Source organism: Mesocricetus auratus, unplaced genomic scaffold (assembly GCF_017639785.1).
Source record: "Mesocricetus auratus isolate SY011 unplaced genomic scaffold, BCM_Maur_2.0 Super-Scaffold_100004, whole genome shotgun sequence".
NCBI classification, from domain to species: Eukaryota; Metazoa; Chordata; class Mammalia; order Rodentia; family Cricetidae; genus Mesocricetus; species Mesocricetus auratus.
The window spans coordinates 42430582-42446918 of record NW_024429189.1 but is presented as its reverse complement, the minus strand read 5'-3'; the positions used below and the strand labels follow the sequence as shown (position 1 = coordinate 42446918).

The window sequence follows — 16337 nt, the reverse complement described above, 5'->3', positions numbered from 1 at the left end:
TAATAATCTATCCTAGTTCTAGAAAAGACAGTGTGGTATAGTAGAAGGAATTTATGTCTTAGTAAAGATCAGAACCATAGACAGAAACCCTAGACTCCAAAGAATATTATTTGTTCTATATTTATTGAAAATCATTGCTAAACTACCTAATTGGAAACTAAAAATGTATTACTGTATTTAGAAATTGTTTTATTTATTTGAACTTTTATAAAACTAGCTGATACCTACCTCTCATAGTATCACTAATCTATTAATGTTCTGAAGTCTAACATCTTTAATTCAAAGCATGTGTGGAAGCATTTTTAGGAGATGATTTTTTAATTTTTAATGGACATTAGATTATTAATTCTTATTACCATAATCCGAATCTTTTAACTACAGACTTTAAAGAAGAATAGATTTTTATGTGCAATAAACTTAGAGTAGTTACATACAGAGTTAAGTCACTATTAGTTTTCATTTATTTTTAGATATTTTAAATTCACATATAATTGACTTATAGTTCACAGTTTGATGCTTTTGACTTTTTTGTTTTTACAAATACTGATTTTGTCCATGTGTGCGTGTTGTGTGAGTTTATGAATGCTTACTTGTGGGCATACACATGCCACATATGGCATGTGGACGTCAGAGAACATCCTGTAGGAATCAGTTCCCTCTTTTCATACCTGATGGATTTGTGGGGATCAAACTCAGGTCATCAGGTTTGGAAGTAAGCACCTTTACCTGCTGAGGTGCAACACCTTACCTGGTGATGTAATTTGTGATATGTATATATGTTTCTAGAACTGTTAACCAGTTATAATAGTGAACATACTTGTAACATGAGTTCTAATAGGTCTTAATAATAAAAGTCCAGAGTGAGATATAGGGGGTAAATGCTGAGAGACCAGAGAGATGAAGGAGCAAAACCACAGCCACCTTACCTACTAAACTTTCCAGCCAAAAAGTGAGCTCCTGTCTCCTCCCACCCTATCACGTCCTCTCTCTGCCCAGCCATATCACTTCCTGTCTGTCTGTATAGACCTTCAGACCTCTATGGTTAACTAGTGTCTAGTTCTGCCCTCTAATCTTCAGATAAACTTTGCTAGAGTATAAACAGTATATCACTACATTTCCCTTTTTTCTCTAAAATAAAAGATTATAACTAATGTAAGAGAAACTGTTTACAATAGGTACAGTAACTATATACAATATATGAAGGCAATAAATACATCAAAAAAGGTCTAGTCTAGATTATGCAATCTTTTTCTAGGGCTCTTTATTACCCCTTTCTGTTTATTAAGCATATCCTTTAGAGTTTGATTTGATTTTTCTATAACTGCCTGTCCCGTAGGATTGTGTAGTATACCTGCAATATGCTTTATATTGTAATGAACAAAAAACTTTAATTTTACTAGAGACATGCTGGAGCATTGTCAGTCTAGATTTGTACAGGTGTCCCCATGATGGCCATAACTTCTAACAAATAAAGGATTACAGAATCAGCCTTTTTTTTTTTTTTAGAACTTAAAGCAGTTGCCCATTGCAATCCTAAATAGGTATCAGTTATAATTTTCCAAATTCTACAAAATGGAACACATCCATCTGTCAGGCTTCATTCCTTTGAGTTCCTTCGTGGTAGTGGAGTTTGGTTGTATGAAGAACAGGTAAGACATTTCCTTATACTTTCTTGGCTTGCTGCCAAGTGATAGAAAAATCTTCTTTTCAAACCTTTGCTATTGACATGTTTTTTTAATGAAGTTTTGAGTCTTCCTATCAATAGTTGATAAATTTCATCATTGCCTTGTGCTAAGAGGGTCTGGCAGACTCTTAAGGAATTAGATCCTGATTACTTCTTGTAACTGAATAAATGATAAAGTCAGCCTGTATCATCTAGTATAAATTCAGCAGTTTCAATATGAAAAACAACTCTTTCTGCATATTACAAATCAATAACTATGTTGAGGTTCCATAAAATCCATTAATACCATGAAAATAGCATATAATTCTGACTTTTGAACAGAATTATAAGGACTTAGTTCCATTTTACTTAAATTTTCTGATTTGTAGCCTGCCTTTTCTGATTTATTTGCATCAGTATAGAATGTAAGGATTCCAGATATTAGTGTTTGTCATACAATGTGAGGAAGGATCCAGTTATTTCTCATTATAAATTGAATGGTCTTGCTTTGGGGATATTTGTTGTTAAACTCTTCCAAAAACTTACTGCAGGCTCTTGGCCAAGGTTCGCTTTCTGCTCATAATTTGTTAATTTCATCATGAGTAAAAGGTACTACAATTTTGGCTGGGTCTGTTTCTGTTAATTCATAAAATCTCAGGTTTCTTCTTAGAATCAACTCAGAGACATTTTCCACATATGTTTTTAATTTTTTGCTCTGTTTATGTGCTAAAAAGTTCCTTTAATATTGCTGTAGGAGAATGTTTAAAGGCTAAAGTAACTAAAATGCAATCAAGATTTGGGTCCAAACAGTCCATTTGTGCATCATATATATAATTCCACCAAAGCCAGTTCTCTTTCAGATTCAGCTGATAATTCTCTTGGACTGTTTAAGTCCTTGTAACTATATTAAGGTTTTTAACAAATTGCTCAATTCATTTTTTTCTATTCCAATAGTAGGCTTTAGATTATGAAATATCGCCTAGCAATTTTTGAAAGTCAACAGTTGATCTTTCCTAATTTCTATCTTTTGTGGTCCAATTTTCTGTAGTCCTATTTTATATCCTAAACATTAATAGAATCTCCTCTGTATTTTTTCAGGAGCAATTTGTAATCCCCTACAGGCAAAATTTTCTTTACTTATTCAAGCATTCTTTCTAAAGCATCTACATTTGAGTTAGCCAGTAAAACGTCATCCATATAATGGTAAACTGTAGATTGAGGAAAGTGCTTATATATTATTTCCAATGGTTGACTTACAAAATATTGTCACAGGGTAGCACTGTTTAACGTTCCCTGTGGAAGAACTTTCCATTGATACCTCCTCCTGAAGAGGACAATTTGGATGCCAATATTCTTGTGTAATTATTGTTACATTCGTACCTGTGTCTACAAGGCCTTCATTGACAATATCATTTATTTGTATTTTTAATTTTGGTCTTTGTTCATTTATAGAAGTTTGCTTTATGGTTTCTCCTGAATTTTTTGTTCTTCCACAGCTTTTCTATTATCCAGAACAATGTAGTTTCTTACAATAGACATTAAGTTCTTTAACTACTCTGGGAAGACACCTCCATGGTTACAGGAAGTGACAGAACTGCATTTGCCATGGGGGTCTTGGAGAGGCCCCTCAAGGTGTTTCCCATTGACAAAGGCTTACCTTGACTGCCCCTTGTTGACCTGCATTCACTTGTCCAGTGCCTGCATAATCCGGAAGGCAGGGGCATTCTATTTGAATTATGCTTAGAAAAAACATGTTTCTTTTTTTAAGTAATTAATTTAAATTTATTTTATATGCATTGATGTGAGCTGCCATGTGGGTGCTGAGAATTGAACCCAGGTCCTCTGGGAGAGCAGCCAGTGCTCTTAACTGCTGAGCCATCTCTCCAGCCCCGAAAAAACATGTTTCTAAAAACACCCTGCCTACAGTCCTTGTGTAAGTGACCTTGATTGTCACAATTGAAACACTTGACATTTCCATTTTTCTTCAAACCTCTGGAAGTCACCTCTCATCATGGTCGTGAAATTCAGTGTAGATTGTATCTCGGATCCATTCCTCCAAGGGTGCTGGTCTTTCCTTTAACAATCGAATTACCCCTTTGCATTGTGTATTAGCATTTTCAAAAGCCAGAGATTGAATCATTTGTCTAGCTTCTGAATTTGGGTATCATTCTATGTACTGCTGAAGTCAGTCTTTGTAAGAAATCTGTGAAGGCTTCCTTTGGGCTCTGTATAACTTTAGTAAATGACTCAATTTTCTTTTCAACGTCTCCATTTCTGTCCCAAGCATTCAAAGCTGCTGTATAGCATAAATCCAGGGTGTGCTCATCATATAGAGATTGCCTTTGTATATCAGCATAATCTCCCTCTCCAAGAAGTTAGTCTTGGGAGATTTCCGTATCTCAAGTCCTACTTTGTTGTTCAGTGGTTTTTGTCTCATCCTTCTATCACATCTTCCACTGTAATTGAGGACCAGACCCTAAAACGGCTTTAACTAAGTCTCTCCAGTCTCTTGGGATAATTCTATTACAAACTGACCATGAGTTTAGCATCTGCATGCCATATAAGACTATTGCTTCTTTGAATCTTCTTAAATTTAGTATTTCCACAGGGGTCCATTTAACTTTTGTACAGCCTTGGGGATATCTATCATTTGGCAGTTGTTCCTATAAGGTGACTGGATAGATTAAAGTTGGCTGTTTGATAATGTTAGGCTGTTCTACTCTAACCTAATAATGCAACACTGAAATTGGTTATCCATTAAATTCCTCTGTTTGGGTCTGAATATCTCTGTGATCTGTTTTGTTAAGTTTTTCTAAAACTTGTATCTTAGTGCTCATATTAACCAACTTTTTTAGTAATAAAACAAAAATGATAAAACATAATGTTTATAATTAACATTACATGTCCCATCTAAATTAGTTATCCCCTTATTTAATTGTTCCATTTTCAAACTGTCCAGCATATTATCCTACAGAGACTAAAATCCCTCCATTGTAATAGTGTTACCCATTTTTAATGTGGGAAAAAAACCTCTTTCTCTTTTTATTTTAACTAATTAATTACCTCTTTTAATCAGGAGGCAGAAGCAGGCAGATCTCTGTGAGTTCGAGGCCAGCCTGGTCTTCAGAGTGAATTCTAGGACAGGTTCCAAAACAATACAGAGAAACCCTGTCTTGAAAAACCAAAAAAGGGGGGGAAAAAAAAAGAATTCCCAATTGTCTGACCAAATCTGCCAAGGAAGATGGTGGAACTTAATGCTGTGTAGCACGTTTGATTGGAGAACACAGGTGGTGTGCAGCCTAGCTGAGGACAAGTGCAGCTGCTAGAGTGTAGCCGCTAACTAGCTAAGAGTGGTGGCCAGAGGAGAAACAGTAACTGGCTTTCTAACAAATGCACATGGGGTTGTGCAGAAAAAGCCCTTGTGGTGGAAGCTCCCTAAAGGCAGTGCTAGCCAGTCTAGGGTGGGTAAGTCCTGTGGTGTTTGGAGCCCAAGTGCTTTTGGAGTTTGGGTGCTTCTTGGAGACTGTTTTAGAGAGGCTACAACAGAAAAATCCCAAATTTGCCCAGAAGCTTGGGGAAAAAAGAAAAGAAAACCTAGCTAGGCAGGGCAGTGACTCCAGTGGGAGCCTGTGTGCAGCTCTGGCCTGTGCTGGTGGCTGCAAAGCCACAAGCAAGTGCTGTTTTCATCAATTCATGCTGGATTTGCTCTCTGATAAGTCAGATTTACTTTTAGTTTTTGGATTTGGTACTATGTTAAATAAAGAAGAGAGCTGGGTAGTTAATTCCTTAATATATGTGTCCGTGTGTAGGCTCCTGTGCGGTTTGGTGCACATGTGGAGGTCAGAGGACAACTTATAGGAGTCAATTTCTCTACCGTATGGGTCCCAGTATAGAACTCAAGTTTGTCAGGCTTGGCAGCAAAGACTTTTCCCCTGGTAACTCAGAATGTTGGAGGTTTTACTCCACAGTCAATTAATTAACCCTGTTGCTTGGAGCCTGTAACATGGTAATATATTGGAGGAAGGCAGAAGCAAAAGTGACTACTCAAATCACAGTCCAAGAAATGAAGAGGCACCCAGTGTCCTTCAGAGTCATACCTCAAATGGCTACTGGACCTCTCCAAGGCCCACATACAACTCAGGTTCCACCATTCCCAATGCTCCCACCCTGGGAAGAAGCCTTTACATCTTTCAGGGACTTTGGAGCTGTAAACCATAACAGCAGATACATTGCTCCGAGAAGCAGTTTTGGAAAGTAACCAGTTTTGCCAGGTTGTTCTAGAAGTCATTTTTGGAAACTTGGCCTCAAGTCCTAACATTTTCTGCTTAAAATAGAATGGTTGCTGTTTTTTTTTGTGTGTGTGAGATTAATGACCCCTTATTAATACATACTTTTTAAAATTACATGTTTTGGGGGAGGAGTGTTAGTACAGTGCCCATGAAAGCCAGAAGAGTGCATTGGATTCCCTGGAGTTGGTGTTAACAGGAATCCAATCCATCCAGAATGCTAGGAACTAAACTCAGGCCCTTCCCAAGAGATTATGCACTTTTAAACACTGAGTCATCATCTCCACCCACGACCTGACCCTCCATTTTTTTAGACAGAATCTTACTTTGTAGCCTTGCCTGGTCTGGGACTCACTAGATAGACTAGAATGGCCTCAAATCACAGACATCCACCTACCTCTACCTCCTAACTGCTGGGATTAAAGGTGTAGGTCACCACACCTAGCACTGATACATGTTATTTCTAAAGATTCATTTTAGGAAAGATTTTGTGTATTTTTATGTGTATTTCAATGTGCTTGCTTGAGGTTATGTGTGCATTATGTGCATGCTGCACTCTGTAGAGACCAAAAGAAAGCATTAGATATCCTGGAACTGGGGTTATTGGTGGGCTATTAGCTGTGTGAATGTTGGGAACCCATTCTAACTCCTGAACAGCATCAGTAAGTGAGGGCTCTTTATGGCTGAGCCATCACCCCAGCTCTACACATGATTTTTTTTGCTTGTTTGTTTTTTTAATAAAACCATAATATTTAGATTTGCTTAAATAGAAGAAAAAGAATCAGTAGCTGAACGTTAGAATATATGTTTACATGTGTATCATAAGAAATTGTTTTGCCATGCTTGGTGGCGCACACCTTTAATCCCAGCCCTCAGGAGGAAGAGGCAGGTGGATCTTTGTAAGTTTGAGGCCACCATGATCTACAAAGTAAGGGCTGTTACACAGAGAAACTCTGTTGGAAAAACAAAGCAAAACAAAACAAAACAAAACAAAAAACACAAAATGAAACAAATTGTTTAAGAGAATTCCCTAGCATTAAATTTATAGTATTTGAAAAATGTTAGTGAGTTACAAATGTGAGCCACCATGCCTGGCTAACCATGGTTTTAAATTGCTGGCTGTGTTCTCTTGCTGGAACATGTTGTCCTGTCATTTAATTATTTTTCTATTATGAGCTTTGAAATTCATTTTAGTACAACAAGCAGCATTGTAATGAGTATCATTTTACATAGCTAATTAGTTTCTTAGAGTACGTTTCTCAAACTAGAATTACCAGCTCAATACGCACACCCCCCCCACACACACATAAAAAAAAATCATAGTGGCTGAAGCACAAAGACTACAAGTTCAAGACCATCATAAGATCTTTGTGTTTTTAAAAACGGGCTGAAATGAAGCTCAGTGGTAAAGCACTGGCCTAGAATCCCTGGGTTGGATTCCCATTCCAAATAAATAAATAAATAGATAAAATGTATAAATAGTTAAATATTGGACTCAAAAGATGACTCTCTGGGTGAAGGCTCAAAGGCTGATGACCTGAGTTCACTCCCTAGAACCCACATGGTAGAAGGAGAACCAGTTCCTGCAAGGTATCTTCTGACTTCTACACATTCACACAATATGAAAAGAAAGAAGAAAGAAAAGCTCACTCTGCTTTTGCTTTCATTAGTAGTTTAGCTCTCATTAATAATGAACTATTTCCATCATAAACATTCCAATCGAGTGTTAGCCAATGATTCTGTGAGATATTTAAAGTCATACACTATCACTGACCAAAACATAGCCCAGTGAATATCACTTTCATGTGTTAACTCTTCTCTGGGCTTGGTGACACACGCCTTTAATCCCAGCACTTGGATCTCTTTGAGTTCGAGGCCAGCCTGGTCTACAGAGCGAGTTCCAGAACAGTCTCCAAAACAATACAGAGAAACCCTGTCTTAAAAAAAGAAAATCTTCCTTAAAGTAGCAGTGACATATTCTGTTTATATTAAGTAGTATTTCTTAGGATGTTGAAGATACTGCTACTAATTTATTTTTAAAATTTCACTATGTAGTTCTGATTGTCCTGGAACTCACAGAGATCCCCTGTCCCCTGAGAACTGACTTAAAAGTATGCCCACCATACCCTGCAATGATTGATTTTAGTAACACCAATTTGGTATGTTAGTTCAAATTATTTTTTTCTCATCACCAAACATGGCATGATCCAAATTTTGTTCTAGCATACTTAATTTAAATTTAGAATTTCCTATAGATTTTCACATTTTAAAATGTACTTTGTTGATAGTGTCACTTTTAAGAATAGCCTGTAAGAATTAGCACAAAGAGTTTACCTGAAACTTCTTACCATGGTCTTTTTATAAATGCCTAGGTAATTTTTAGATACTGCACAGGCTCCTGTTAACTTCATTTGTATGCAGGGGATATGCTGTTAAATTGAATTAAAGACACGAAGTTAGAAACTTGGTGAAATATTCATTTACATGCTCTATTTTGTTGATGATACCTTTGCCTTTGGTGCCACTTTAATTGAAAATAGTTTGTGGTAAATTATTGTACACCATAAGCTGTTTCAGAGAGGAAATTAGATACAATATATATACTTAGCTCAAGACTCAGTGGAGGTATATGTGGAGGTATATATGTGTTAATCAGTAGCTTCCTGCATGTAATAGAGTTCCTCTTCAACTAAGGAAAAAGTTAGCAAAAAGCTGTTACCCTGATGATATCAAAACTTATTCTACCTATTTAACAAGTTAAATAATAATATATAATAATAATAATGTAATAATTTAGCATGAAAATAACTATAAAACCACAGAATGGCTGATTCTTAAGAAATTAATTCTGGTAAGAGATAGCTTAGCATATAAAAGCGCATGTCATGCAAACCTGGCAACCCTAGTTCAATCCCTGGAACATCTGTGTAAAGATAGACGGAGAGAACTAACACCACAGAGTTGTCCACTGACTGCCACTTAGATACTGTGGTCTTTGTAACACCCCACGCTACTCCAGGAATAAAGTCTGAAAAGACCTGGGCAAGCATTGAAAACACAAATTTCTTAGCTATTAGAGCTCACATTAATTTACTGTGGATGCCACATGTACACCTTCCTCCCATCTGCCCATTATCCTTTTTATACCTTGCTAAGGTCCTAGCCAAAAACTTTTCTTCACATCTTTCCCTTGTTTATTGAAACAAATGTTCAAGCTTTTGTTTTTATTAAGTGAAATACTTGGATTATATATATACCTGTTACATTGTGCATTGGAATTGGACTTTGTCTAGAAGAAATTATATTAATTCAATGTTAATATTGCCAGTAATAACATTATAATTATTCTACAAAATTTCTTTTTTTCTATATTTCAATCCCAGTTCCCCCTCTCTCCTCTCCTCCCAAACCCTTCACTCCCACCCCCAATTCCCATCTGCTCCTTGGAGAGGGTAAGGCCTCCCCGAGGAAGGCTACTAAGTCTGTCCCATCATCTTGAGGTGGGACCAAGGAACCTCTCCACCCCACATAACTCTGTATCTAGGCTAGACATGTATCTCTCAATATAGAATGGTCTCTACTAAGTCAGTTTGTGCATTAGAGTTATATCTGGGACCCACTGCCAGTGGCATCAGATATTGTCCCATCATATCATTGTCACCTATGTTAAGGGAGTCTAGTTCGGTCATATGCAAGTTCCCCATTTGTCAGACCTGAATCAGTGATCTCTCACTAACTCCAGTCAGCTGTTTCTGTGAGTTTCCCCAGCATGGTCTTGACTCCTTTGTTCATATATCACTCCTTCACTTCGATTGGAAACAACCTAGATGCCCCTCAACTGAAGAATGGATAAAGAAAACGGTATATTTACCAATGGAGTACTATTTAGCAATAAGAAACAATTACATCCTAAAATTCACAGGCAAATAAACAGACCCCCCCAAAAAATCCTGAGTAAGGTAACCCAAAACTAGAAAGACAAATATAGTATGTACTCACTCATAAGTGGATACTAGACATAAAGCAAAGGATAACCAGCTTACAACCCACAACCCCAGAGAAACAGATGGAAGCAGATGCAGAAATCCACAACTAACCAATAGACCAAGCTCCTGGAGTACAATCAGAGTGAGGGAGAAGCAAAAATATGATCAAAGTTTCTTCTGAAGAAAAACTTTTTAGTTTGTCTAGGAAACAATTCACACAAATTATAAATTTTACCTCAGCCTATATTAGTTACTGTATTAATTATTTGTTTAAAAAGAATCCATGTCCTTCATATATAAAATTTTTTTTGTCAATAAACCCTTTGTAACTAGTAGTTAATTAGATCTTTGGATCTTGTATGAGAGTTTATAAATATAAAACACTCATATTTTTATCTAGTCACTACTTTTAATTAAGATAGCCCGCTTTCGTTCTCACATTACTCAACAGATAATGTTACTCTATAGTATGTTTGGTTAGTTGGTTGGGTGTTTTTAGTTGTTATTATTGTTGCTCTTCTGAGCATCAGATCTAAGGCCTTGTACACGGCACTTTACCACTAGACTACACCTTCAGCTCCAATTGTTTTTTGATGTTTGTGACCAAACTAATCCAAGCAGAGGGCAGTAGTAGAATAAAAATTCTAGGTTAACTTTCCTGAGCTTTTAAAAAAAAGCATAGCACTGAGAATTTTAATACAAGGATAAAAAGCAGTAAAACAGTGTCAGTAAGCTCTGTAGTGTGTTCACTGTCTATAGAGCTTTGTTTCTGGGGGTGCTTGTGAAAAGCACCACCACTAATTCTCCAGATCCGGGGGAGGACTCTTCCTCCCCTCCACACCCTCCCAGCCCCCCCACCCCGCCACCCCCCAATCCTGACTCCATTCCCCAGGGAAGGTAAGACCCTCAATGGGGTATCTCTAGAGTCAGTCATTTCGACACCCACAGCTAAACACTGAACTGAACTCCAGGAACCCAGTGACAGAAAGAGAGGAATGATGAGCAAAGAGGTCAAGACTGGGCTGGTGAAGCCCAGAGAAACAGCTGGCCTGAACAAGGGGCAGCTCATGGACCCCAGACTGATAGCTGAGAGGCCAGCATGGGACTGATCCAGACACTCTGAATGTGGGTGTCAGTGTGGAGGCTTAGATAATCTATGGGGCTTTGGGTAGTAGATCAGTATTTATCCCTGGCACACAAATGGACTTTGGGTGCCCATCCCACAATGAGGGATGCTCTCTCAATCTGAACACTTGGGGGGGGGCGGGTCCTTCCCGGAATGAAAAGTCAACTATTGTTTTAAGAAGTTCGTTTTTTCCATTAGCATCTATGTAATGTTTATGACAGATTTGGAGATCATAGGAGGTGCTTAGCTTACTTAGAAGGCTAGACATGAAGATCAGTCTGTTATAGTGATAGGCTGAATAATCAAAGTTCAGAGTACAATGGGCACTGATGAAGGACTTCTTTTTTTTTTTTTTTGAGACAGGGTTTCTCTGTGGCTTTGGAGGCTGTCCTGGTGGAACTAGCTCTTGTAGACCAGGTTGGTCTCAAACTCACAGACAGAGATCCGCCTGCCTCTGCCTCCCGAGTGCTGGGATTAAAGGCGTGATGAAGGTTTCTAATTGAAGCTGTAGAGTGAGAGAGAGGGCTCAATAGTTAGAAGTGCTTGTTACGCTGTCAGAGGAACGGAGTTTGGTTCCTAGCACCCACATCAGGTTACTTACATTGTTGTGGACTCTAGTATCTTCTTGCTTTTACAGACATCTTTAGACGCATGCATGAACATAAATAAAAATAATATAAACTTTTTTCTTTTTAATTGAAGTTGGGTTTGTGTGCAGTATTAGGATGCTAATAGATAGTAGGTGTCAGACTTCTTTACAATTCTAACATCCCCATTGTAAAGCCATAGAAAAGAGTGAGGGTTAATTTAACTTCTGAACCAGAAAATGGGCAAAATAAATGACTGATTTCCTGTTTAGAGAAACAATAGTGCTAAATAAGGAGCTCTTCCTAAGGTTGATTTCCAGACACAGTAGGTATTTAAATATGAATATTTTGTGTCACTGTTGGCATTTGCTACTTACCCAGTGTAAGGTGAAGAAAGATGTTATAAATAGCTTTAAACATGCATTCATTTTAATATGAGCTATGATTTTAAAAATCACTTTTAGGTTAAAACAATTTAAATTTAGGTATCATGTTGTGATTGCTGTTTCTTTGCCATATTATAACACAGGAATTCTTTACTGTGGAATATAAGGCCAGATTTCTTTCTTTTTTAGAAAATTTCCTTCCTTCCTTCCTTCCTTCCTTCCTTCCTTCCTTCCTTCCTTCCTTCCTTCCTTCCTTCCTTCCTTCTTCCCTCCCTCCCTCCCTCCCTCCCTCCCTTCCCTCCCCCCTCCCTTCCCTCCCCTCTCTCCCCTCCCTCCTTTCTTTCAATTGAGACATAGTCTCACTATGTAGCCCTGACTGACCTGGAACTCGCTATGTAGACCAGGCTAGCTTCAAATTGACAAAGATCTGCCTGCCTAGTGCTGGGATTAAAGGTGTGTACCACCATGCCTGGCCTCAGATTTATTTTTTAATTTGCTCAGAAGTCATATTTAGAGTATTCTTAGTTAAAAAGTGGTAAGTAACCTTACATCTAAGTAAAAACAGTATTTTTGTAGTGTTTGAACTGTGGAGTTCATATTTCTCTGACATAATAAAAGATGAATAGTGGTCCTTATTATTTTGCTTTGGGTTTCATTTTCAAGTCTTTCAAATGAGTTATACTATCATTTCTTATTCAGCAGTGGGCTTCTCTGATTATTTGAATTTAGTATGTCTTTTGTGCTAACAGTAGATTGATTATCTTACAGTTTATAAACTGGTATTTCACTGTTAATGGTGGTTTTACATGTTGTGGAAATTGATATCCTTATCAGTTTTCTTTGATCAAATTGAAAATCTTAACTGTATTTTAAAACTTTTTGCCACAGCGTTTTACCAACGAGGATCATTTGGCTGTCCATAAACATAAACATGAGATGACACTGAAATTTGGTCCAGCACGTAATGACAGTGTCATTGTGGCTGGTTAGTATATGCTTTTATTAATGGCTTATATACTATTTCACCTAGAATGTGCACAATTTTTGTGTATTCTCTGTAAATACTATAGTCTGATGATATTCCAATTACTTCATTTATAGTAAATGTTAGCAACATGTATTTACCCATTACGTTTCTATATGTTCTTTTGATCATTCATTTCACTTTTAGATGTGTTTTTCAAACACCCATCTGAAGTCAGTTTTATGGAAGTTAATTAGAACCTTTGGAACATTCATGACTTCTGCACGATGGACATTTAACTGATAATTGAACTCCTTGGTATTTAGGGTTTTTTTTTTTTTGTTTTTTTTGTTTTTTGTTTTTTAGCTGTCACACACCTGGCTTACAAAACTTTGTGAAGATAGTAAATGATCAGATACTTCCTGTGGAGAAGAAATACTTAGCAGACTTGGTCATTATAATTTTGTTAAAAATGTTTTCAATGAAATGTTTTACTAATAATACTTTGAAGCTGGGATGTAGATCATTAGTGTAGTGCTTGCCTAGCTTGTGCACAAGGTGCTGCTTTTAATCCCCAGCACTACAAAATAAAATACTATTCATACAGGAGACCTAAGTTCAGTTAGTGTTTGTGTGTGTGTGTGTCAACTCTATAACCATATGGTATCACCCTGAGCAGATCATTATTTTTCATATATGAAAAGAGAAACTCAATTCATGCGTCAGCTTATAATCACTGTATCCTATATTAGCTGTTTTCTTTGATGTTTTGTGTATATATATTTCTGTGTGTATAATACATACTATGCATACTTTCAGTATATTCGTTTTTTTCTGAATATTGTGATAAATTCTGTGTTAACTTTTACATATACTTTAGCTCTCTATCATATATATCATAAATATAACCAGAATCCTTTGTTTTGTGAAGCTTAGCTTATGCTATAATTCTAGAATTAACTTTAATACTGAATAGTATTACTATTTTAAAATTATTATTTGGTCTAGAGGTCAAAACACCATATGCAGTGCTTTAGAAAAATAAGATGTTGAAGCAATATCATATGGCTCCTCCTATATGTACTATAATTTTGGTAATAAATAAGTGAGAGACTGCCAGGCAGTGGTGGTGCACGCCTTTAATCCCAGCACTTGGGAGGCAGAGGCAGGCAGATCTCTGTGAGTTCAAGGCCAGCCTGGTCTACAAGAGCTAGTTCCAGGACAGCCTCCCAAACCACAGAGAAACACTTCCTCGAAAAACCAAAAAATATAAAATAAGTGAGAGGAAGCAAAATGTTAGTAATTTGTTTAAAAAAAAATACATGTATATAGAAGGGAGAACTTTTGACTTATCTTTAATGCTGGAAATAAAAGGATCCAGAACAAAGTGAAGTGTGCATTTCTTTGGAATACGTAAATAAAAAGTAGGATCACAACAAAAAATAAAGAACATTAGATAAATAGAAATAAAAACTACCTAGAAAGTATTTTGCTAAGTATGAAAGTCTTTGTTTCTTTGAGATTTACTGTTAGACATTCTCTCTGTAAACTTTTATCTCAGGAATGTTTTAAATCTGGTTTCTAGAAGTTACTTTTCTGATTACATTTAGTACAGTATAAAAATGGAACAGTCATAGCATTTTTACTAACATTGAGATAAAAAGTTTAACATAACTATATAAATAGAGTGCATGATGATGAGTAGCCTTAAACAATTTGCATGTTAACCAATTGTGCCTTTGATGACTTTTCTCAAATCTGATGGTACTAGCAGTAATCATCTGTAAAAGTGATTGAGGCATGTGCGTTTTCCAGACTCTCCTCTTTTTAATGTTAATTGTTTTCATCCTGGTCAGTTTAGACAAACTCCTTAGGTTTGAACAAAAGTCACATTTATATTTTGACTAGTTTGAATTAGAATAGACTTTAAGCTGATACATATACACAAAACCCTTTTTAAAATACTATTTTGGAGGTCTTGGGGCAAAAAAGTATGGTATAGGTTAAAGAGTAAATAATAGATAAGATTATGACATACAAGGACCACTATAGTAATTCTGATATTGTTTATAGTAAAAGAAGCCTACTTTATGTTTAATATGTATAAGTGAATTATTTTTGTTAAAGATATTTATATGCAGTACTTCTAAGAAGTAAAGATAAAATTGTAATACCCCCTATAGAAACTCTGTAATTAACAACAGCTAAACATATTTTATCTTACACCAGTGCTGTACTAAGTAGAATAGATTGCTGCCCTAAAATGCATAAAATATGAATAGATTTTTAATATACTACCAACTCTCTTGTAAGCAAATATCCCTCAAAATTATAAGAATAAAAAGATTTGTAAATTTTACTTTTCATTCGTTTACAGACAGTATATTAATAATCAGTATATATGTTAACATGCATATCAATGGTGCATATTCAGGTATAGTTGAAATAGCCCAGGCTGTAAGAAAGTTGAGTTCACATTCTTATTAAATTAAGCTAGAGCATTTCTTTTGAAATATGACTCATATATATATACACACACCCTCTCAACAGTTTTTTAAAACATGCTTTGCTGCATAGTAGCAATAAGATTTTTTCTTTTGGGGGATGTTAACCTTTTTTTCTTTTCAGTATTTTGATGTAAAATTGTATATTAAACTCAAGTTTGTAATACATTATGAACAGCTAGTTGAACATGCCAAGATAAAATATGCATGTGTTCTCATTAGTTTTCCTTAAATTGTATGCATTTAACAATCATAATCTTTGATGCTATAACTTTAAAATATTCTTATCAGTATGTTAGTTAATAGTAACTTATCCAGAATTTGCTTATGTCACTCTACACTCAGAGTAGTTACACTAAACATAAATGAACCATTATGGTTCATGAAGTTGAGGAAATATCTTAGTATAAAAGAAAGCTTAGCCAAATTTTGTTTTAAAGGAAGACATCTCTTCAAAGAGAGAAATAACTTGTGACTGAGTCAGTGCTACCAATTTGTTAATTTGCTAGCAGCATTTTAGAATCTTCATATGATCATTTATGTTTGTGTGCTTACTTTTTTCTTTTGTGTGTGTGTGTGTGTGCTTACTTCTTGACATTTATTTCAGATCAAACACCAACACCAACAAGATTCCTAAAAAACTGTGAAGAAGTGGGTCTGTTTAATGAGTTGGCAAGTCCATTTGAAAATGAATTCAAGAAGGCTTCAGAAGATGACATTAAAAAAGTATGTTGTTAACCACAAAATTTAAAAAACAATACTTCTGAGGGGAAATAAGTGATGGGTTTCACTTCCCAGTTTCTCAATAAATGTAAACATTTTGATTGGCCATTTT

At 36.0% G+C, this 16337-nt stretch overlaps 1 protein-coding gene across 3 annotated transcripts in view; it reads left to right on the top strand.

The window, feature by feature from the left end:
• Atf2 (activating transcription factor 2) overlaps positions 1-16337 on the top strand; it is a 76484-nt gene that overhangs the window by 25806 nt on the left and 34341 nt on the right. For all 3 annotated transcript variants that reach the window (XR_005877205.1, XM_040745607.1, XM_040745606.1), the window contains exons 5-6: positions 12923-13019; positions 16110-16228. Coding sequence is in view for 2 of the 3 variants with exons in the window: in XM_040745607.1 (XP_040601541.1) it covers positions 12923-13019; positions 16110-16228 (216 nt within the window). In the remaining variant the exon portion in view is untranslated. The remainder of the gene's footprint in view (positions 1-12922; positions 13020-16109; positions 16229-16337) is intronic.